The following is a 22,996-nucleotide window of genomic DNA, read 5'->3' as shown; positions in this document are numbered from 1 at the left end:
CACCACGTCAGCGATGAAGTTGAACTTGTACCGAGGGCTGCTGGGATGGATTGAGAAGCGACCTGTACTGGCATGAAGAACAAACTCCATTAATAATACACACACAAACACACAACCGATAGTTACTGTAGGATTAAATTACAATTTGAGACAGGCAATGCCACTAAAATTCTAAAGTATTTATTATCTATCTAGTAAAACATACACTATGGAAGATAAATAGGAAGAAATATTAAATGGATTTAATATTTTTCACATGAAACATTCACCAAATCTATGCACGAGGAATTGTTTTCCCTAACTTGTTGTGTAGTACAACGATAAGGAGACAAATCATGTGAGAAATTATTTTTAAAGCACTGCACTGTATAGTAGTGAAGTTTTGAATATTTTACACAATAAATATTCATAAAGATATGCAAAAATAAATGATTTTGTGGTGGTAAAACAAACAGGAGACCATTAATGTGTGAAGGGATTTTGGTGGCACTGTATAGCAGGGGACCTTTTCAAATAACACACCAAAACTGTATGAAAAAAATATGTTTAAAATAAATGTTATGTACAACCAATAGGAGACCACTTATGTGTGAATTGAGTTTGGGAGCACTTTGCTGTATGATAGGACCGTGTTTGGCTTGTTGTTTTATGAAAATTAGGTTTTAGCGTGTTGTTTACCTTACTACAGATGTTAGGAGACGTCGTTGGTGTTTGGTTTCCGAATAATAGATCCGTCAAGTCCGAATTTGTCAATATCTTTCCAACTTTACCGAACATTCTTTGTACTGATTTGGCACTGATAACTATCACAGCGTGTGCTATGCAAAATAACCATCAGAATGCCGTTTAAGCACATATCACAACAGAAAAATGTACTCAATTAAAGATGTTTTATACATTTGGATGATCATCATTTACCCATCCCCCAAAATGTGCGCACTGCAAGCTGTCCTACCTGTGGATGAGGGTACGCAGGGTCCTTTATGCGCCTGGCTGACTGCAGGTCTCCCCTTCTGCTCAGCTTTGCGGCTGGCCACTCTTGTCTTACACACATTCCCGTACGTTTTCCCGTCGCTCCCGCACACTTCATGCTCCATCTTACACCGGCAGACCCCCTTGGAGCCTCGCCGCTTCCCCGCAGCGAGCAGCTTGCACTCCAGGCCATCCCCGCAGGGCAGGTCGCTCTTTCGGCCGCAGGGGTCTCCTTCGCGGGGGGAGCACACCATGCAGCAGTTACATCTGTCCGGGACATACCCGCCGGACGGACAGCTGGGGCTCGGACACGAGCTCACCTCGCAGCGGGACGCGCACTTTTCTGGATGCACAGCTCCGGTGAAGTCGTGCGTAAAGAGAAATGCAGCTACGAGTAAAAGTAACTGCATTGTGATAGACTTGACACAAAGTTATGGTGGATATTTTTGGATTGTTTAATATCTCTTTCTTAAGGATTTTCTGTGTTTGGACCCGATGGCTACTTCCACAGATCGACTGGGCTCGTGTCCTCAGCTCTCTGGAAGTTTTACTCCGGACATTAGTCATCAGGGCCTGCCTGCATATTCTGACAACCTGGTGACTGTACATCACTTAGTTGGAGGCCACTCACTACATGTAGCTGATAATGCACGCCATCCAGTGGAAATAAAACGCACAACACCATATAAAAGCAGCCTATTCCTCCAGTACAGAGAGTACTCAAATACTGGACATAATTAAGAAACACGTTTGATGCTTCTATTTTATTATGATCTTCTTATGTAACTACATACTTCTTCTCTGAAATATTGTACATGAATCAATTGTTCACGCTGTCTCCTCTGCAGTGGCGGTTCTAGACCAGTTTGACTGGGGGGGGGCCAGGCTGGGGCCAGTTATTTTCTGAGGGGGGCCCAATAAATGCAGGACGAAAAAGACAAAGACAGTATGAAGTAATTGCGCATAAGAAAACAATGCAATACAGTTATTGGTATTTGTTTCATCACACATATTTATTTCAGATACTTATAGTTACAGTTTTTACGCTCTAATGCAGGGGTCTCCAACCTTTTTTAGGATGAGAGCTACTTGCAAAAAATAAAACAAGTCGTGAGCTACTTTTACTCCTCTTTTTTTTGTTTTTTGCAGTGTATATATTTAGTACATTTTAACATTATTAAATGCTGACCTTTAACCTTTGTGTGCTGTTTGGTTCTGTGGGACCCCTTTTCAGTGTTTACTAAAAGACAATGTAGGTTATTTAATTATTTGAACCTGCTTTTTTTGTGGGTGGACCTCACCTCCTCTAGGGGGGGTCCGGGGGCATGCACCCCCGGGAAGATGTTTTTTTAAATGTTGAAGTGAAATGCATCAATCTGGTGCACTTTGAGCAGAACATGAATTGATGGATACAGCTCTCAACACTCAGATGAAAGGGAGCTGTATACTTTTCAATGATCCAAACATCTTTAGAATATGATTACAACCAATAACAAATCATTTAAACTGGTTTATTCTTATCTTATGTTACCTAGTTAGCATTCTTTCTTTTTATTTATGCATATTTTACTAATCACTCCCCTTTTAAACTGTTTTTTGTTTTTTTTACTGTCCGATAGTACACATTGAAATGATTTCTTACTTTATTTTGTACAACTATATGAAATAGATAAAGGTGTGCTCTCTCTAATGGGTCCGACTAGAATTACAAATATCGTTAGTTCCGCCAATTCTGTCAGCCAAGAAATCGTTTAATCACTTATTTTTTTTTTCATTTTCAGGGGGGCCACAGGGGGGGTCACACACTGACTTTGGACCCCCCCTAGAACCGCCCCTGCTCCTCTGCCAAACGCACATGACAATCTGCTGCAGCATACCTGGACACAACACCGGTCACTGATAGTAACTCTTCTTCACTGCAACAGACACACCCCATCCTGCTCACTGACGCAACCCAGCGGCCCACAAAAAAACCTTCTCTTCATAACGATGTTTCACACACTGTTTACCCGGTTATCCATGCTTCTTCTCTGATGGACATGATGAGGAGCCAGGGAACTCAAAGCCTATACAACTCCCTATCCCTGTGCTCAGAAGCATCAACAAAAGGTACCCGTCCTGCCCTCTACGTACAAGAAACAGTGCACACCTGATAACTGTCCCCATAACACCCCACTCAGTTCAAGAGAACGTAGTGCACTTGGCTGTTTTAAATGTCAGGTCCTTGTCAGGCAAGTCACTTTTAATTAATGATTGAATTAACAATTATAGCCTTAACTTCATGTTTTTAACAGAAACCTGGCTAGACGAGAACAACAGTGGGGCTGTTCTCATTGAAACAGACCATTTTTTTGGTGAATACAGAGCACACAGAAAAGGAGGAGGTGTTGCTATTATATTTAATAATGCTTTTCAATGCAAGAAAAATATCAATCTAATCATTTCCCTCTTTTGAATACCAAGCCGTTCAATGTAATTCCTTCTGTCGAGCACTGTTTATAACTATCTACAGGCCACCAAAATATTCTGCACAATTTTGTGATGATTTATCTGAACTATTGTCGATTATTTGCATAGATTTTGACTGTATACTCATGGTTGGTGACTTCAACATTTATGTTGACAACCCCAAGGACAGTAGAACTATCGAACTTAATAATATTCCAGTAAACCTGAGGTCTTCACCAACGCTGAGTTCTTTTAAGTCGAGGCTAAAAACACTACTTTTTAGAGCTGCTTACCCAGAAGCCTTTTAACTTGTTTTACTACCTACCGTATTTTTCAATGTCGTTTTTAAACTATTTTGTATCTCATTAATGCATTGTTTTTATGAATCTGTTATTCTATTGTGTTTATTTATTGTGTTCCTCTCTGTTGTCTTATTATTATGTGTTAATGATGTGTTAAAGCACTTTGAATTGCCTCTGCGTCTGAAATGTGCTATGTAAATAAATGTACCATACCTTACATGCTGAAATATCTGAATCATTGACTTGAATTAAATGTTTGATGTCAGCAGAGTTTACATAACTGTATTAGGTTAGTTGAAAGCTATAATATCAAGTTTAGAAAAAAATATTAGGTTCAACTTAAAGGTAGGGGTAGGTAATTTTGGAGAAACCAGCTCGAGTGCGCTAGAATTTGAAAATACACAACCGGTAAAAATCTGCCACTTCCTTACAGAGCCCCTCCTCCAACACACACGAACGCGCACATGACCAATGAGGGCACGAGATAAGTTTGTGCACAGATGGAAGGCTGACAGGCAGGTAGGCCATCCAGTTATTTTAGCCGGGCCGGCTAAAATGATTGGTCCGGCTTCCACAGATGAAATTTATTAATGGATTTAACGGTTTCTCAAATGTACCTACCCCACCTTTAATATTATTGCTTTCAACTAACCTAATACAGTTATGTGAAACTAGTTGAGATAATACATTTAATTAAAATGAGCATTTCAGTTTTTTCAGTGCAGACTACAGTTTAACTGTTTTAGTATCCTTGCGGCAAGCACTTCTCATATATTTTATTGCTGCTTATGTCGCAGTACAAATCAAAATATAGATAGGCCTAAACAAATTCCCAAAGATATACAAGTGCATGAGCCATTTGCTTAAAATATGACTGATGTAAACATGCAGTGTGCATCGGAAAACAGCTTTTAACATGATTAGTCATTGTTTTTAGAGAAAGTGTTAGTCAGTTTGAGAGTGGTAGTGATATTGCATTTTTAATTTTAAGAGATGCACCTTTTTATCCACATGGTGGCAGTATTAAGCCACGTGTGCTCTTTCTTTTTTTGTACTTCTGAAACACACACTAATCGTATTGTAACATATGTTTTCATATCTTATTTCTTCTCCAAATGCTTTGCCTCAGTCCATATGAGTGTGTGGTGACACTTTTCAACTACTTCCGGCATACTGGGGAGGGAGCATGTGGATGTTTGCTAGTGCACGTGTTTCATATATTTATATACATTTAATTGACAGCGGTTAAATTATGAATGTGTTTGTACTCAGGTGATGACATTTGATCATCAATGCCTCCATTAAAATTAAAATGTTCTAACCTGCAACCTGATCTTTAATTTATTGACCTAAATACTTAGAACTAGTATTTTAATTCAATGTTATGCTTCTTTATATTTTGTAGATAATAGGTCCATACTCCTACTTTAGGTTTTAAATCTGGGACTTTTTGTAATGCTCTTCCACTTTAAAGTCTGATATACTGTATATATTTGATTAGTCATTTTCTTAGTTGTTTTTCTTGTAAACATTTCCCTCCTTTTCCCCCCCCCCCTAAGTGTGGTATCAGTACTTTTACTTCAGGAAATGATCTGAATACTTCTTCCATCACTGTCGAAGTCACAGCTACAATTTGATGGTGTCGGTTGAAGGTTTTTAGTAACATTATTGTCCACAAGGTCATTGATTTAACTGTAATAATAAAGGGAACAGTCTGGTTGGTTTGCATTGGAGTTATTAATAGCTCACTTTGAGCTAATACTCCCGTCATCATTAATCATTAAGGTTCAATGCTCCTGGCGTGGGAGTGGAAACTGTCTTTGCTGAACACACCTTGGTCGACAATGTTTTAAGACGTCACACAAGACTCAAATTCCCCACATTTTTATTTTTCACCTGTTAAATATACCACTTTTCTTATACAATCATTGAGTTGGAAAAGAAATTTCAAGATGCATACATAAGAAATCACAACAGCCTCGAGCATGTTGGAAATATTGTCCTCTGTTTAGTTTCTTCTCTTCATATAACGTATCATAAAGGGCAGGAAAGAGGTGCTGCGCCTTATAAGGAGCAATTAAATATATGTCAAACAACAAATACATTCATTTTTACGAAAAAGAAAAAAAAAGTATATTTTTGACAGCATTCACTCGTATTGAAATGTTCAGGAGCAATAATCTATATAGAAAACGTAAACAGATTACATTCAAGCAATGTTGTTTTTTTACTAAGTCCTCCTTCCCCAAAGTCTATATTCAAGTTTCAACGATATTCATTTTCTTGAGGCTTTTAAATACTCCGTCCACACACAGATTTTGGCAGTAGTGAGAGTTGAAGACACTAGGTTTGCGTTAGATGCAGATTTGAAAAACTAACACTGGGTAAAAACAGCGCTTTGACCCAGTGCTGCTGAACAAGTCAAACACTTCCAGCAGTGCAAGTGTATCTATATTTTATTAAGTAATCCTACAAGGCAAAGCAAACAGTTTGGGTGTTTATCCCATACCAGGAACAAACTGTTCCAAATTCTAAAAAAATCACTTTCGATCCCCAAACATACTGAACCACAAATCTGTCAAGTACTTCTTCTTTGGCCATTAGCCCACTGAGAGACCTTGCAAAAGACTTCCGTAGGTACTTTAGGTGGGTACAAAAAATAATCTTTCTGCCTGCTAACAATAAACAAAGCCCACCTGTGTGGAAAATCCGATTATCCAATCAAGTCACCATGGTAACAACAAACAGCCCCAAGGTCTTTTGCAGACACTGGTGTGCCTCTTCACAATTTGAGGAATGTGTCTCCATCTTACTTCCTACCACCCAAAATATGAGTGCCATATTCTTCTTCCTCCCTTCAGGAAAGAAAAATAAAGAGCTGTAGCAAAAGTCTTCCCTCCGCTGCCCTCCCCCCCCCTCTACCAAGAGGAGAAAAAGGGCCGCTTGCAGTGGAAGGTTTGTGTGAAGGCGTTGCCGAAGGTGACCACGCGTCCCTGCCCCCCCGAGCGGCTGCGCTCCACCACCACCCGCGGCATCTGCACCAGCTGGATGGGGCTCTTCCCGTCCTTCAGCGCCTGGGTCAGGTTCAACACCTGGTGATAAACAGGGGTGGTCATGTATGACATACAGAAAGCAGTTTTCATTGTTGCATTGGTTGATTTTGAGAGTATGTGAAGTTAAAGGGATAGTTGAGAGGGGGCTTGATGAGGTACTGATCCATAAACACTGTTATATGAAGCATAAAAAATGGCGACGGTGATGATGGCTGCCGTGTCTTTGGCTCTTCTCCATATCTGCAGTTTTTTCGTTATATTTCGGTGTTTGTTTACATTTCGTTGTGTGCTTTTCAAAACATTCTCTTGCACTATTTTATCTGTTTTATTTGTTCTATCCTATATATATATATATATATATATATATATATATATATATATATATATATATATATATATATATATATATATATATATATATATATATATATATATATATATATATATATATTCATGTTGCACTGTTGGAGGAGCCTGTGACTGAAGTGTTTCATTGCCATATCTACACTGTAGCTAATGTGCACATGACAATAAAGCCTTGAAACTTGATCTACAGACAATGATCTACAGACCACTTATGGTTTGGAAAAGGGCCACCTAACAGAAAGACCCACCTAAAGTATTCAATTGATTGATTGAGTGCTATATTTTCACAACTTTATTCTGCTCTGAGAGACCTTTCCTACAGGGAACTGAAGTCGTAAAATACTCCATTGACAAAAACAGTCATTTGGCCTTGCAGAACAAAAGACTGGCTTCTTACCGCTGCAATGATAAGCTTGTTTGTGTTGTTGTGTGACCTTTGTGATTCCGAACTAACCCTTTCAAAAGCACAGCATTTGCTCCATGACCAGAGGTGGGAGAAGTACTCAGATCTGAAGCTGGTAAAGGTGCAGCTAGCTGTAATGACTTTGTATACTGCAGGGTAGCTTGTGAATTTAATGGAATATAAAACATGTATTATGTATTGTAACCAGAAAATGACAAGTACACTAAAAGAACAATATCAAAAAAGAGCCTTGAGCAATGTTATGATACTTCTATGACACGCTTAGTTGTCACAAGGATAGGCATGGAAATAGACAGGAGTGGATGGTGAGAAAATAGGTCAAGGCGGTTAGGAATGAAGTCATTAAAAAACAACCAAAGTGACTGAAAGTAGGGCACAGAAGAGAGAAAGGACAGCAGGAAGGATATATATAAAAAGAACGAAATACAGGACACGAAGGCAGAGAAGCTTTTGAAAACAGACAAATCCCACTTAAAAAAAAGAAACTCACCTGTCCCCTCATTACAGACATCTGTCTCTCAAACATGGTTTTATCGAAGCCTTTATCCGTCTGAAGGGAACAACGATGACACATGTTAGCGGGAGTCTTGTGACAGCTGTTTGTATACAGCTGTTAGAGGGAGGAGAAGAGGTGAGGTGGTCTGTACCTTGAACATCTCATAGAGGTCCTCACAGAGGTCCTGGACAAAGTTCATGTCAGAGAGGCGGGACAGCACCAGGTCTCGGGTCTCCTGGGAGAAGGCCACCTTAGCCTGGGGGAGCCATGCCCAGTGGAAGGGGTCTGATTGGGTGAGGAACAGTAGATTTAGTTGTGAGCTCTAACAACATGCAACAAGCGTTTAACCACCCCATAGTTGAAAAAAACAGGCTCGAAAATGACATTCCCAGAACAATTGACTATAACTTCACTTCTAAAAAGGGGTAAATTAATAATCTTTTTTCTCAAAGCAATGATAAACCTGTGAGTTGGATGTAGAAAAGTCAGAATCAATATAGAATTTTTTTATTTTAAAGTAAATTCAGATTGATAGTTTCCGTCCAAAACAAAATTACTTATAGTGAAAACTACCCTTGAATGATGGGATAGTAGACTAAAAGCTTTAGGAATCCAAACTATAACATAATAAGTACCCTGTATCAAGATTGATGCAAAACAAGTGACATTTGACCTTTTTAGAGAGATTTAGAAAATAAATCCACTTCTGGGGTCATTTGGGTGCATTTTCCATATCTATGTCCCCCCTCGGTCGATTTTGATGATTGACACCTCTTTTGAACCGTTAGAGCCAATAGAATCGAGAGGGAAGTTCCTAAAATCCATCTAAACATTACCCATTGGTGAATGAGTGATGCGGAGCCAGAATGCCCAAAACCGGAAGCTGTCATACACTCTGGTAGCAGCTAATATGAAATCTCCGTTATTGACATAAATATGAAGATGGATTATCAGTAATCATTTCAAAGTGACACAGACACATTAGATTAACCTATGTATTAACCTTCAGCAGCGTTTTTATCGTTTTAATGCCATTGAACACAACTTTTGATCAGAACCACAGCATAGGTAAGAATTACTCCCGCGTTTGCTCCGTAATGCTACGTGGTGTGATGTCTGTCTTTGCTTCCCATGTCGCGAGTTCTGATCACTCAGTGATGATACTTATATATCTGGAATCTGTGGAATCTCAGCTTGCTAAGCGATATCTTGTTTGTGCAGATCTGATAAGTAATAAGGGTATTTTACCTTGAGTTCTGTGCTAATTGCGTTAGCATTTTTTCGCTCAGGGCTAATTCAGAGCCTTTGTTATCACCCTTTTGTTTCGTTTAGCTAAGCATGGTTAATATTGTCTGAAAGCTGAGTTTCTTCCCGTTAAGTGAGTATGACACATTCATAGTTTATTAAATGTTAAGAAGCCCTCAGACGCTGTTTCTTGCAAGATGTTGCGTTTTAGCGTGGGGTTTAACTGGTTAAACCCTTCCCTAATCACAAATGTCCATATTTGTAGGGTTTACATTGTCTTTGTTTTATGATGTTGTGTCGTGACTGACAGTCAACTAAAAGCCAATGCCAAGCTAAGCTAATTGTCTGCTGGCTTAAGCATAAGTGTATTTCCCAATATTCCCCAAAAACCTTTCCTCTGACTTATTATTTTCCTATAACAAACAGCTACAAATTATATTTCAAAATTAAAACCATTAATTCTAACACTATTATTATGAAATGGTTATGCATCATTGTAATTTAAATACATATTTTCAGATGCTGTGCCCTGTAGTTGTGATGGAATTGTCATCCTATAGATTTAATGACAAAAGTAATGAATTCATCATGGAAGTCAATAACTGCTGTTTCCACCGTTATCAGGAAGGACAGTTGTTGACAGGACATGAAAGAAGAGATCTGATTGGAGGAAACAGATCAACGTACAGGCTCTCCACTCGTCCGGGTGTTTAAAGGGGAAAGCCAGGCCGTTGTCAATCGCTGCGATCTTCATGCACGAGTCAGAAGTATTCTCTGACCAATCTGCATCCTACAGAGAGAGGGGGGGGATCAGAGAAATTGTTACCAACAACTCTCTGAGAGATTAATGATTCATGATCAGACACGTCATTGATCACAGTCCAGAGGCCTGATTAATTGCCACAGATAGATGACAACCTTTGCTCATTCATCATCCCATGTCACATATTGATTGATAATGAGTCAGACAGGGCTCTGGCAGGGCTCCACACGAGGATGAGGAGGAGCAAGCCAAGGGTTGTGAGACACATTTTAGCCAAAACAAAGCTGTTGGTTTAAGCCCACAAAGTCTATAAATTGCTTTTTTTAATTTTAAATCATACCAAATCCAAACTGATCAGAACGTATGTAACGGAATCAAAAGGCAGAGCGCTCAGAAAGAATGGTGGATTCAGCGCCTTTTACTCATGACGGCATGCGCTCTGTTTGCATTGAATTCAAGACAGAAATTGAAAAAATAAGTGCTCAGAAAAAGGCACTATCTGGTCCTGGCCATTGGATATATTCATTATGTATTCATTGACACCTTCAATAAGGTTTATCAGTAGTACACAATGATTGTACTACAAATGTATTATTTTACTAGAAACATAAATGCATTCTTTTTTTGACAAAAAGACAAAGATTTAAGGTGGAACCTGTGTATAATCCCATGCCCTATATAGCCTACAGAATGAAATAGTAAAGCTGAGGATTAGCATTCATGTCCCTGTTGTGACACAGGCCTGTTACTTTACAACATTTCCTGATTAAGGGTTTCTTTCAAATGGTCTTAGTGATGGCTGTGCTGTAAAAACAGCATGTAAATAAAGATTATTCATTCATTCAAGACCCAATACATGTTTGATGTACTGTTATTATTGAAAATCACTTCTTGATGCATACTGCGCCACAGTGAAGTTGCTGTTACGGGTGTTTTTTCAAAGTACACTCAATACTTCTGAGAATACTCAATTCTCAATGGGATCCGTTAGCTGCTACATTGTACTGCCGTGTGTTTGCTGCTCATGCTCTTTCTGCATATCATGTATTTATTTTGCTATGTATATAAATGTCATGTTCTTAAATGTTGTATGTGAGGGACTACGGATGGAAACTAGCTCAAAGCTCAAATCCGGCATTTTTACGTTTTTAAAGCATTATTTGTTTTAAATGTTCATCAATGTGCACTGTCCCTCGTCAAATAAACGATTAAATGAAAAAAAAAAAATAATAATTAGTTTGCCATTATTTGTCTAACGCTGAAGAGGAGTCAAGTCTGCCATTTGCCTTGCAGTGGGTGCTAATGAAACGCTCTGGTTGTGGTTACTGTAGCCAGTCACAGGGGCTCTGGTTTGTTCCAGACCTGTTATATCTAAGCTTTTGTTTGTCTATGTGGGCCCCTGTGTTCCCCTGCCTGTGAATGAGTGACAGGGTGCCATGTAACCAGTGTCTCACGATGAAAATCTATCAGCATTCCAGCCGTTCAATTGCATGCAGCAGAGTGAGAATTTGTCTAAACACACCCTTAGTATGTTTTGGTTTAACCTCACCTTTTGTCCGTCTCCTTTTGCTCCTTCTCCTGGCTTCTCATACTTGATCAACCAGTTATCATTTCCTCGATCTGAGGAGAAAGACAAAGAGAAAGTTTGATTTAAAAGGAGTCTAGAGTAATATTACGTTTTCATACGTAGGTGGGTGAAAGAGAACAATAAGACGGCTTAAAAATGAATGGACATTTAGATGACGAGTACAATTTCAATGTAACACAATAGAGAACTTTCCAGGATTCTGAAAATGTCAACAAGTGATTACGTACTGTTAAAGAACCCAAAGAGAATGACTGTAAATGGCTAGAAAGTAAAAAATTCATCTTAAGTAACATATTCAAATGAGCAAAACGAGACAATAGAAATAGACTGGAACAGGAAATAGGAATGGACTGGTTATGCAACATTGAGTTTACCCTAATGCCTCACTAGGAACATTTTGGCAATTTGTGGCTTTTTCCCTATTTATCAATTTGGTTTATTTAATGCGTTGTGGCAAAGATGTATGTTATCTTTTCATTATGGAAGGTAAAATAAAGTGAACCAAATTACAGACCATTAAAGACCAAATATATCTGCATGGACATTACAGCATAAAATCATGCATTTATTATAGCAGCCAGTCAATTTAGAATACTGGATCCAAAGTGTAGTTTTTGACAATTGTCAAAGTAATCAAATTAATATTGTTGCAAATCCACATATCCCAAATTGTGAAAGAAATATGCCCCTAGCATTTTATCATCAATAACAACAGTGGCATTATGTCAAAAAGTGGCAACTCACTGCAAGTGGAACTTATAGCTAATATATAGAGGACTTTTTTTTCTTTAAAGACATCGGTTTTTTTAAGTTAAGCTCAAGGGTTAAGTTTAGTAAACGTTGTGTTTAAATGTCAACACAGACACGCCCGCACCTGTGTTTCTGATGACGTAGTCTAACACCACCAGCCGTTCAAACTGCGAGTGCAGCTGCTTCCTGATGTTCTCTGGCAGAGGCTCTGCTTCAAAGCGCCGCAGCCAGAAGTCCGCTTCACGGTGACCCCCCACAAACAGCTGGAACGAGCCCATCTGAAAACAAACAAACATCCCAATATTAGAAATTAAACACAGAACATAACAGCTTCTGTATATGTTCATTATGTGCTGGGAGGTTGACTTAACAGGGTATAGTTGTGATGAGTTGAAATGCCAGTCGTTTATGACACTTAAAAATGAGGCCAACTTCCTCAATCTACTTCCTGAACACATTCTTTAAGTCAACATCTAACATGAGAAATGCTACAGATCATCAACAAGGCTGTCTCAGAGGAAAAACAGGAAGCTACACAACGTTGTTATTCAGGTTTCTGAAGAAATGCTAGAATTGGTGTTCAGCACACTACAAAGGAGATAAAAATACACAATCACTTTCTGGAAAAATAACACAATTTCAAGTGAAGATGACATTTATGATTCCTATGGCCTATTTGTCTAAATAAACCTGTCTTTTGAGGTAACAGAGAGTGTGACACGATCCTTTTACTGTCCTCTGACAGGACTGCAGCTATTCTGAGCCCACAACCCTTTAACTGCATTATGACAAGGCAGCAGACCACTGGTGTGTAAAACAAAACATTAGGACAATAAGGAAACTGTTTAAACGTGTACAAAAAAAGAGGTTAGTATGTGTTATAAATATTACAATTTGATACTAAGCCCATTGCAGATTAAAAAGAAAGAAATGCGGACTAAAACTTGGAAATTCTCAAAGAATAAAATGGTAAATTTGCAAGAAAAAAAACATTAATCTATAAGAATAACTAAATAAATATTCACCTTATCCAAATCAGAATGTGGTAGGCACAGTTCACTGAAATGTCTCTTCAAAGTCCAGATGATTACAACACTAGAGTGATTCTGGGCTAAAAATCTAGTTATCACTCTTATAGCTATATCCTTTTGCAAGATATCATTTGTTTGGTCTTGTACTGCAAGCATGATACACGGCAAGCAGTGGCAATAACAGGACAAATGGGAAGGAAACCAGAAGAGGTTTACTACACTTCAGTCTCTGTTGTTCAGTGATTGCTTGCAGAAAGCAGCTTGAAGGTGGTGACATTAGCCACTCTGGGTTACCACTCTCTGTTACCTTAGGGGGCAGGCCCACTCTGTGGAAGCGTCGCCCCACCTTGGGGACTTTCTCTAAGGCGTACTTCTTCCCTCTGGATTTGGCTCTGTCGATGGCGCTGTAGTGGAATGTCTCACTGGCCAGATACACCACCTGATGAAAAGGAACACGCTCAGTTAGCGCTGGAGGAGTTGGACCTTGTGACTACTGCTGTCTAGTTGCTCCTACAGCCAAGAAGAGAGAACATTCTCACCGTTACATACTGTTGCATTCAAGTGTTAACTGATTATTCTCTCTGAATGCATTTCCACAGGTTTTGTAGCTTGTGAGGCATTTTTATTGATCAAAACCAAACAAATGTCCAGGCTCTGGAAGACTTTATTATCACATATCAAGAGCAATCAATGTGCATTGTCACTTTGTTTTTTTTACCTGCAGCACTTATCAAAGCAATAACAAGTAAACACAAAAAAGCTTTAATGGTGTGAAATAATAGACAGTCTATAAATCATATAAAAAACTGTTTACATGTTTGCTGCAGAACAGAAAAACTCCCATGTCAGTCAAACTAGCTCCAGCAGCTGGTGTGAGACGCCAGGAGAAGACAAACACATAGGACAACCGGATTGTTTCATTTCAAATAATACAATATTTTCGGGTTGAACGATTGAATGTGTTAAAGAGCCACCAGACTAAATGAAAATGCACTTTCCAAGGGGTATATTTGAAGCAAGATAACTGTTAATAACTTGCTTTCAAGACTCTGTATGAACCCTGTTACAGTTCAGTCAATCTAAAATGGCATGGCGCAAATAACAAATCTTAAGAAAGAGCCCAAACCTTGGTTTTTGGCACCACTCCAAGGCCGAGTTTCGTATCAACCAGCGACGCAGCAGCCTCTGAGAGGTAACCCTGGTTAGGCAACAAGCAGCCTCGGCCGAAACAACACGGACAGCACAGCTAGTGAGAGCGGAGGAGAGAGAGGCAAATAAAGACACTTGGAGAAAAACGTGGTGTAACATGTCTACTGAACTCCTTTAGATTGTTTACACCCGGATAACACGTGACACAATGTACCTTGTGAAAATATTTGGTCCATTTTGGGTTAAGGTGACCGTAAGGTTCCTCCGACTTTGGTTTGAAAACACCAATGACTTTCTGTAGAAGAAATTAAGAAGGATACACAGTATTACATATCAAAAACGTGTTGCCCACATTTGGCTCATGGCAGAACATGTTGTGGTCATTACAGAAACCACAGGGCAAGACATTTTAAGCCATAAGCAACAAATGTCAAGTGACAGAGATGATGCTAACAAGCTTCAGATCAATAAATGTTCCCTGTAATGGATGTTAAACTTGTTAATGTGATGCTAGGCATGTATGTCAAACGTGAGCCATCAATGCAAGCTTCGCTGGTTGCATTATTCAGCAAGTGTCCTATGTGGAGTCCTCCTTTTAACTTTACTAATCAGCTCAGAAACCCAGTAAGCTAATTGCTAAAAGCTAGCATCTTTGATTGCAAGCTATCATTTCTACTGGTTCGCTAAATCTAAAAGGAGGGAATTTCTTTCTTAAATTATTGGTAATATTAAAATACATTTTAAAGCTATTATTAGTCCATGCGGCATGATCCTTCCTCTTCTCCCCTTCTCATATATCAGTGTGATTCCTCTGTCCTCTCCTCACCCCTTTCGGGTCTTTGACAAAGTAGCTCCCACTGGAACCCTGGGAAATCCTCTCTGGAAAGACTCCATTCTCGATAGCTTGTTCCGCCCTTTGGATAATATCTGCAAACTCGGGATCCTCTGGGAAATGGTTGAAGTCTCCACTGCTGCAACCTAGAAGAAGAAAAAAAGATTAGATTGATATTCATATTTACGCAATAGTTTTTCTTAAAGTACCAACAAAATGATCATTGGTAATCATCTTCCAAAATGCATGGTGGGATAAATGCCATGCAGTTAAATTGTTGGTAATTAAGTGTGGTTAACTGATGGTGACCTGTGTCATAGCATATCAAAATGACACCATTTCCAAAAAGGACATCACTTTGTAATCTGTGTATGTATGAAAAATGTATGATATAGAAAAACATGTATGGGTCATTTTGGTAAAAGAAGAAAAAAGAGGATTATATTTGCTATATAAAAAGCTCTTTAAAGTCAACACAGGTTTTTTTTAAATCTCTTTAACAAATGTGACGTATAATCGATCTTCTGCATGACAAAATGCTACTTCCAAATATGAATCGATTAGTTGTCAACAATTAAATTAGTCCACAACTTTTTGTATTTTTTTAAGAAGAAAAAGTATTCATTTTCATATACTACCAGGTTCTGGACAACAAGAGCTTTTGGAAAACATTGATCATCACTGCTATTGACCGGCAGTGGCTCAGTCAGTAGGGGCTTGGACTGGGAGCTGTAGGGTCGCCGGTTCAAGTCCCCAACCAGACCTAAAATATGGAGTGTGGACTGCTACTTGGAGAGGTCCCAGTTCACCTCCTGCCCTGCCGTGGTGCACTTGAGCAAGGCACCGGACACCCCCCTTCCCCCCTCACTCCCCGGATGCTGTACAATAGCTGCCCACTGCTCCTAGTACTATGGCGCATTTCCACCGCAGGCCTCGCTCGACTTAGTACGGTTTTGTTAGGCCTTGTTAGGCCGGGCTCACTTTAAGGCTGCCCTTCCATTACAGTTTAGTAGCTGGGGCAGTAACTATAGTAACGCAGTGTAGGCGGAGCCGTGACGTCATCTTCAATGAGCACCCCAGAAAACCAACATCAGCCGTTAGCTGTTAGCACTCAAGCTCACAGCTCCTCATATCTGTTCAGAAACTAGACAAAAGTTAAACAAGTACAAACCACAGACTGTCTGTGTCATGGCGAGTACAGTCGCTGCTTTATTTATGTCTGTATAGGCCGTTGTTGTGAGTCTGGACGGTCGGAGCATATACTGCGTTAGCTTAGCCGATCTCCATTTAGACAACACACATTTTAAAAGGTTTTTCGCCTGCCGTCTGTCTGCAGACTTGTCAAAGCATGAATTCATGGTTTTTACTAACCGGTATCAGTATGTTGTTACTTCGGCATCATTTTGAAACGTGTATTACAAGTTTAGCAAACTCAGCCCGACTCAGCCCTGTTTGTTGGCCCCGATAGAACCACGATTTTGTCGGGCCAGAAAAAAGGTGAAAAAGTGGCCCCGGGCCGGAACTAGGCATAGTGGAAACGCAACCAAAAACGGGCCCGGCACGACACGGCACGCTTAAACCGCGCCATGGTGGAAATGCGTACAGACTCCTGGTACTAGGATGGGTTAAAAGCAGAGAACAAATGTCACTGTGTGCTGTGTGCTCTGCATGTGTGACCATTAAAGAAGGTTTCATCCCTCCCAATTCTATTCTATTGACCGAAAAAACGAATCGATTAAACCATTTCTTTATTGCAGCCCTATACAAGATGTTGAATTGTCGAAAACCATAACAATTTTAATCAAATAATGCAAATTTCAATATGCTTGTAAGCCAACATATGTGTCAATATTTTCTATCAACTGTTTCTCATCGATAACCAAAGATAGCACGTTAAAAGTGGTGCCAGAGGTATGACACACTTCCTGTTTCATAAGCAGCCGCTGTGTAATGTATTATGTAATATCTTATTTTGCCAACTTTCTATATTTACACAGCTCCAAAACATATTCAGCGTTCTAAATATAAGTTAGCATTGACGTTAACACGGTGACACCGTTTCTCTAATGTTAACACTCTGTGCTACATGAATATAAACCCAGCATTTGAGAGCTGATTGATCGACTCGTCAGAAGTTGGATTTTCTTTTGCCTTGCAGATCTGATAGAGCTCTCTGCATGAGACTGCTCTCTGATGGGTATTGGGTGCTAATTATTTCTTTGATGGAGGCCCAATCATATGACATGACACGTTCAAGACTGTTCTGCTTCTTCACACAGGAGAACAGTCAGCTGACAGAAGGCTCCATATGCTCTGTATCAGTCACAGTAACGTCACAGTGGGATGCAGGGAGAGATGAAGGGACAGACACAGGGACGGGGGGGACGGAGGAAGGACAAAGGGACAGTTAACATGCCATTTGTCACAGAGAGATAAGGAGAAACAAAGATGCCTTTGAAGCCAATTCACATGAAGGTGGGACTGAGAGAGAAGGAAATTAAAAAGAAGGAAGAACAGAAGGATGTTGATATGCAAAAATTAAATCAGAGCAGGGATTTACAGCAATGGTTGCCAGGTTGCCATTGGCAACCATTTTGGGAAATTGGCAACCAGTTATTGGCCTTTGCTTACCATCATTGGCAACCACTCGTTAACATATAAAACATAATGGTGAAAACAGAGAGCAAAACTCACATCCCAAAATAAATATGTTTTGTACATTTGGACATTTAAATATTGCTGTTTTAAAAAATGTAGGGACGAAGCATTACTAGTATTTTGTATACCTGGATTTAAGAGTGGAAATGTTAATTTAGGATACAAATACTGTAAAGAATCAGATAAAACCACTTTTTTTTTCTTGGCCAGTCCCGCAACCACATCTAAACGTTTGTGTTGTGCCCTGAATTAGGGAGCTTAATAAAACCTAAATACAACCTATAATAAAAAACAGTACTCTGGTAGCCATGTGGCTGACTTATACCTTACTAAATACATTTAAAATGTCAACAGGTTCACTCTGAAAATATACATGTAAAGTTCATTACCATCCACCAGCCTGGGAATCATCACAGACATCTCTCTCTTTTTTAAATCCACACACCAATGCATTTTTTATGTTTTCAAGGTCTTTGCATTTTAAATACAATTCCATGGGCCACCAAAATAATGTTTTAGAAGTGAAGCTTTGCTTGAATGTTGTGCTCCATTCGGCTCTTTTTAAGCCTAGTTTATACTATAAGGGGGAGCCTGAAAGTATAGGATTTGTAATAATACTTCACTAGCAGGTCACAACATCATCTTACAGTGAATTGTCTGTATGCTGTCCTGCTGATCAATCCAATTTCCATTCAAGTCAACTATATAGTTAAATATATGTATAGTATATTAACTGACACACACACTTAAAGGTGGAGTAGGTAATTTTGGAGAAACCAGCTCGAGTGTGCTAGAATTTGAAAATACACAACCGGAGAAAATCTGCCACTTCCTTATAGAGCCCCTCCTCCAACACACAGGAACGTGCACATGACCAATGAGGGCACGAGATAAGTCTGTGCACAGATGGAAGGCTGACAGGCAGGTAGGCCATCCAGTTATTTTAGCCGGGCCGGCTAAAATGATTGGTTGTGCTTTTTACAGTATTACGGCTTCCACAGATGACATTTTTGTATGGATTTTTGTCAAAGCACTTAAGATATTCATTGCTATCGGGATGTTAAGAGCATTCCATGGAATATAACAAAAAGTGTATCTCGAGCCGGTTTCTCAAACTTACCTACCCCACCTTTAAACAGCATTCATGGATCTATTCACACAATGCTGAGTACGTTAAAGAGGACATAATAAGTCTCATTTTCAGTTAAAATTGATATTTTTTTACTCTTCGGTCTGAAATGAGAGCCTTAGAGATGTCCCGCCCTTTAGCCTATCACGTACAATGTGTTGGAGCGCTAGCCAATAGAATCGCGAGTGTTACATAGTGATGTAATTATGCTACGCAATTAAACAAAAGCAGTCCAATTTACAATGAACAAACACCTATATAATAATACACAACAGGAAAGGGAAACCCCCCAAAAGCACAATAGGGCCTCTTCACATTATAGTGTTCCAGTATGAGACAGGTTGTTTCTGTGAGTAAAGCCACTATGCAGTCCGCAGCAAACCCCCTGAAGCCGGATGTACAATGTTCACATTTTAATTACTAGTAAGTGCTACAGGAAGTGTGGCTGTGGAAGTATATTTTTGGTGGGGAAACTGATTGCTGTTGAAACAACCTCTTCTTGACTTTAATACGGAAATAACATGGTGCGTGTCAACACAGACCTAGAGATAGATTGTGATAAAGTACAACGGGTGCATCTGATTTACAGCACCATTTACTTTGTGTGTGTAAGACGGAGCTTAGCTGTCACAATATTTTATCTTCGTCATTTCATTTCCAACAATGGATCCAGAGTGTTTATTCAGCTGATGATGGATGTGTGCCTGTACTGATGTTGAAAGTCTATGATGATATTGTCATTGTGTACGAGGCAGGAGGCAGAAGGCAGGAGGCGGGAGGCGGGATGGAATCTCTCCCATCTTGTTATATTCACCCCACAGAAAGCTGGAGTGAATACACATGCACACTTCCTCTGTCCCAAATCCCCTCCTCATCATCTGTACAGGACTTCAAAAGTGTTTGCCCGTTTGTGTGTGTGTGCTTGCACAAAGGCCTTATGCATATTTAATGTCTGTCCTTCAGAGCCCTTGGTCAGTTAATGGGATTCGCTGAGCTTTTTCACAGCTGGAGTACAGCTGGCTCAGAGCTCCAGAGACCTGCAGAGCAAACAGTGTGTGGCATGTCGCATCAATGCACTCTGAACAGGGTCACTGCTAATATGAGAACTTAACACGCAACTGCAGTACAAGCTTGAATTCATAATTCATTAGTGCTTGCATTGAAATCCTATGCTCAGACTTTGACAGGATTAAAAGTTTCAATATATGCAAATGTGTCAATCAAGATTAAATGGATTACTAAATAAGATAGTTACGTTGCAATGCGTGCTCCTGGACAATGGGTGCTGTTATAAGAAGACAGTAGAAACAGGTGAGCTGAATGCTGTTTGGCAGATACAATGCAAATCTTAGCTGGATGGACTCGCATGGTTTAGGGTCATGTGTGATCAAATTTAACTGCCAAAATGTGCAAAGGGACTTTGAGTGACATTTTGCGACACAGTACAGCTTCTTTCGGGACTGTGCGTTTTAATGCACTGAATAAAAACTGCAATTCTACACCAGAAGAATATTATTCTAAAAAGGTCAGAAGAAACGAGACACTTACACCAGTCTCTGTGTGTCTAACTCTGGCCTAGATATCTGGCCCCGATAGAGCACAGTAGATCTCAGCAGAGAGAAAGCAATAGAAGATAATGTAAAAGGAAACAAATGCCTAAAAATTGTCTTGCAAGATGAAACAAAGGTGGGTGGTATGAGGGGGAGGGGTGTTGAGTCCAATTAGTAGTTAAGTCCGAATATGTGCCGCTTCCATGGTGACTGAATCACCTAGCCTTTGTTTTCTGCTATACCACCTTTGTTTCTTTTTATAGTCCAAAACAAATAGTGCTGCAAATATCTAAGGCTGAAAACAGACGATACACAGGCAAGAAAATATGTTCTGTTCTGAGGAAGAAATATGCATAATAAAAGCCTTAACACCGGCTTGAACTGGCTTTGTGTTAACACAGAGAATTATCATACAATTATAAGTCGGATTTTAGGGAGTTTACAGGGAGGACACTGTAAACTGCACTCGTGGCTGGACTTCTATGTAGTGTTGGGTCACCAGGTGATAGTGCCAGCTCATATCACCCAACAGGGAAGATAACAGCTGCTGATACATCAGCTGAGTGGAAACACAAACACTGGGTAGACAAACAGGGTACAGAATCCAACTCTGTGCAAAGTGCACAAGCCTAATGCCTTCAGTGTAATGTATGGGTAGTTATAACAACATTCACAGAGGTATATTGTTTGCTCAGAAATGCGGTACTTATCAAATGTCCTGGGTCAACAAGTTAACACCTTAATTCCTATCCATCACCAACTTTGGTTCTGGCCAAAACAGGCCCAAGTAGATCCTCCAAGGGCCTCAGCGAAGGGCCACAGTTAAATTAGGGCTCAGTGATATGAAGAAATGTAAATATAACAGTAGTTATGATCAAATACCTCAATGTAGATATTGTATGGTTAACTTATTGATTTGAGACAAATATTTACACAAAAGCATTTCCATACATTTTGATTAGTTTATATGAGCAAATAAATCCAATATGAGGATTGAATGACACCGTTGGCAAAGCAAATGAAAGAACAACTAGAACAGTTGGGTTAGTTCATAAGAGTATAACTTTACTGAAATGCAGCCTTTAAGACCAATAAAAAGACTCGTGACATATGGGATATATATCCAAAGTGTAAGACAATATCTGAGTCTCATATAACGATATCGATATAATATCGATATATTGCCCAGTTCTAAGTTAAATGGTTAACACTTCCCAATAGGCTTGTATGACATCACAACGTTTTAACCACGTCGCATTCACTGCACACCACAGTATCATTTTGCGTTGAACCATATGCGGCAAAAACCTGTTCTCCTTATCATCGAGCATGTGTTCCCTGACCTAACTTAAATGTCTATGTGTGTACTTCCTGTCAGGTATCCAAGGCGTTGATCCAAACATTTACCTGGGGAGGCCAGGTTCTCTTTATCCGACGACGAGCTGTGTCTGTCCCGCCTGCTCCGCTTCTGTCGTACACTCCGCGGGGAAGACGAGCTTCCTGCTAGGCACGGTAACAGCAGCGCCTCTTCGCCGGAGCCGTCGGTCTCCAGCTCGGTTAAGAAGCTCTCACAAGAGTCCGTAATACGAACCGCGGCTCCGGGGTTCGCCGCATGTCCCAAGCCTATCCCATTCCTGTCAAATAACACCTTCGGGGGGTCTGAGGAGTGAAAGTTACACTCTGAAACAGGCACCGCTGCGTCCCCGCTGTCAAGCAGCAAGGACTCGTTGGTCTCTGTCTCTGTCGGGTCGCATTCTGACATCATTGTTGCTCAATACATACAATAAATGTACATTTAATTACACTGGCTTCCCTTTCAGCTGTCAGCCGTCCATTTTAAAGAGACTCCCTTCTTTCCGCGAGTATATAAACCTTAAATAAATATCCAAAAACAGCAGTCCTCGCTCACCGATGATATGTCCACATAATCCTTCAAGAACAGTCTGCGCCGCTTCCTAGTTGGTACACTGCGCATGCGCCCCACAAAGAACAGCGTTGGCCAAAGGTTGCCTTCAAGTGCTCAACGTGAAGTCGGAACTACCGAAACAGTTAGGCAAAAACTGTTTCCTGTTAAGAGCTCATTTGAAGCAAAGCAATGAACAATAATTATACATGCAGAGATTTGTTAAGAATAAGGTTAGATTTGAAAATCTTGATAGCAAATGTTGTTTAAAAGGACAAACATGTTTTATTCAACTGCTGGAACGCTTTTTTTTAACAGGATGCATACATGGTTTGTT

General features: G+C 39.8%; 1 protein-coding gene and 1 pseudogene across 2 annotated transcripts; both read right to left on the bottom strand.

Moving 5' to 3' along the window:
- LOC117481160 overlaps positions 1-1,382 on the bottom strand; it is a 4,838-nt pseudogene extending 3,456 nt beyond the window's left edge.
- A 4,208-nt stretch (positions 1,383-5,590) lies between these two features.
- On the bottom strand, positions 5,591-22,717 carry pi4k2b (phosphatidylinositol 4-kinase type 2 beta). 2 transcript variants are annotated; one of them, XM_034130689.1, is made up of 11 exons: positions 22,164-22,717; positions 15,414-15,565; positions 14,802-14,882; positions 14,565-14,684; positions 13,785-13,877; positions 12,532-12,685; positions 11,619-11,689; positions 9,994-10,096; positions 8,213-8,346; positions 8,056-8,115; positions 5,591-6,814 (listed from the first exon to the last, which is right to left on the bottom strand). In XM_034130689.1, the coding sequence occupies exons 1-11, from the start codon at positions 22,519-22,521 to the stop codon at positions 6,641-6,643; spliced, it is 1,500 nt and encodes a 499-aa protein (XP_033986580.1). In that variant the 5' UTR covers positions 22,522-22,717; the 3' UTR covers positions 5,591-6,640. The 2 variants fall into 2 exon arrangements, with proteins under 2 accessions (XP_033986580.1, XP_033986574.1); XM_034130683.1 differs by having other exon boundaries at positions 13,746-13,877; positions 22,164-22,716.
- Positions 22,718-22,996: the final 279 nt, after the last annotated feature.

The sequence above is a fragment of the Trematomus bernacchii genome, unplaced genomic scaffold (assembly GCF_902827165.1).
Source record: "Trematomus bernacchii unplaced genomic scaffold, fTreBer1.1, whole genome shotgun sequence".
In the NCBI taxonomy this organism is placed as follows: domain Eukaryota; kingdom Metazoa; phylum Chordata; class Actinopteri; order Perciformes; family Nototheniidae; genus Trematomus; species Trematomus bernacchii.
The sequence above is the reverse complement of the archived record's forward strand: the minus strand, read 5'-3'. Positions and strand labels throughout refer to the sequence as shown.

Bases quoted from the DNA above. Each gene is read 5' to 3' on its own strand.
- pi4k2b (XM_034130683.1), bottom strand. From the start codon at position 22,521: ATGATGTCAGAATGCGACCCGACAGAGACAGAGACCAACGAGTCCTTG. The intron at 12,686-13,745 runs GTAACAGAGAGT...GTTTGTTTTCAG, and splicing joins GAGTGGGCCTGCCCCCTAAG to ATGGGCTCGTTCCAGCTGTT. The intron at 11,690-12,531 runs GTGCGGGCGTGT...CTTTCTCCTCAG, and splicing joins CTACGTCATCAGAAACACAG to ATCGAGGAAATGATAACTGG.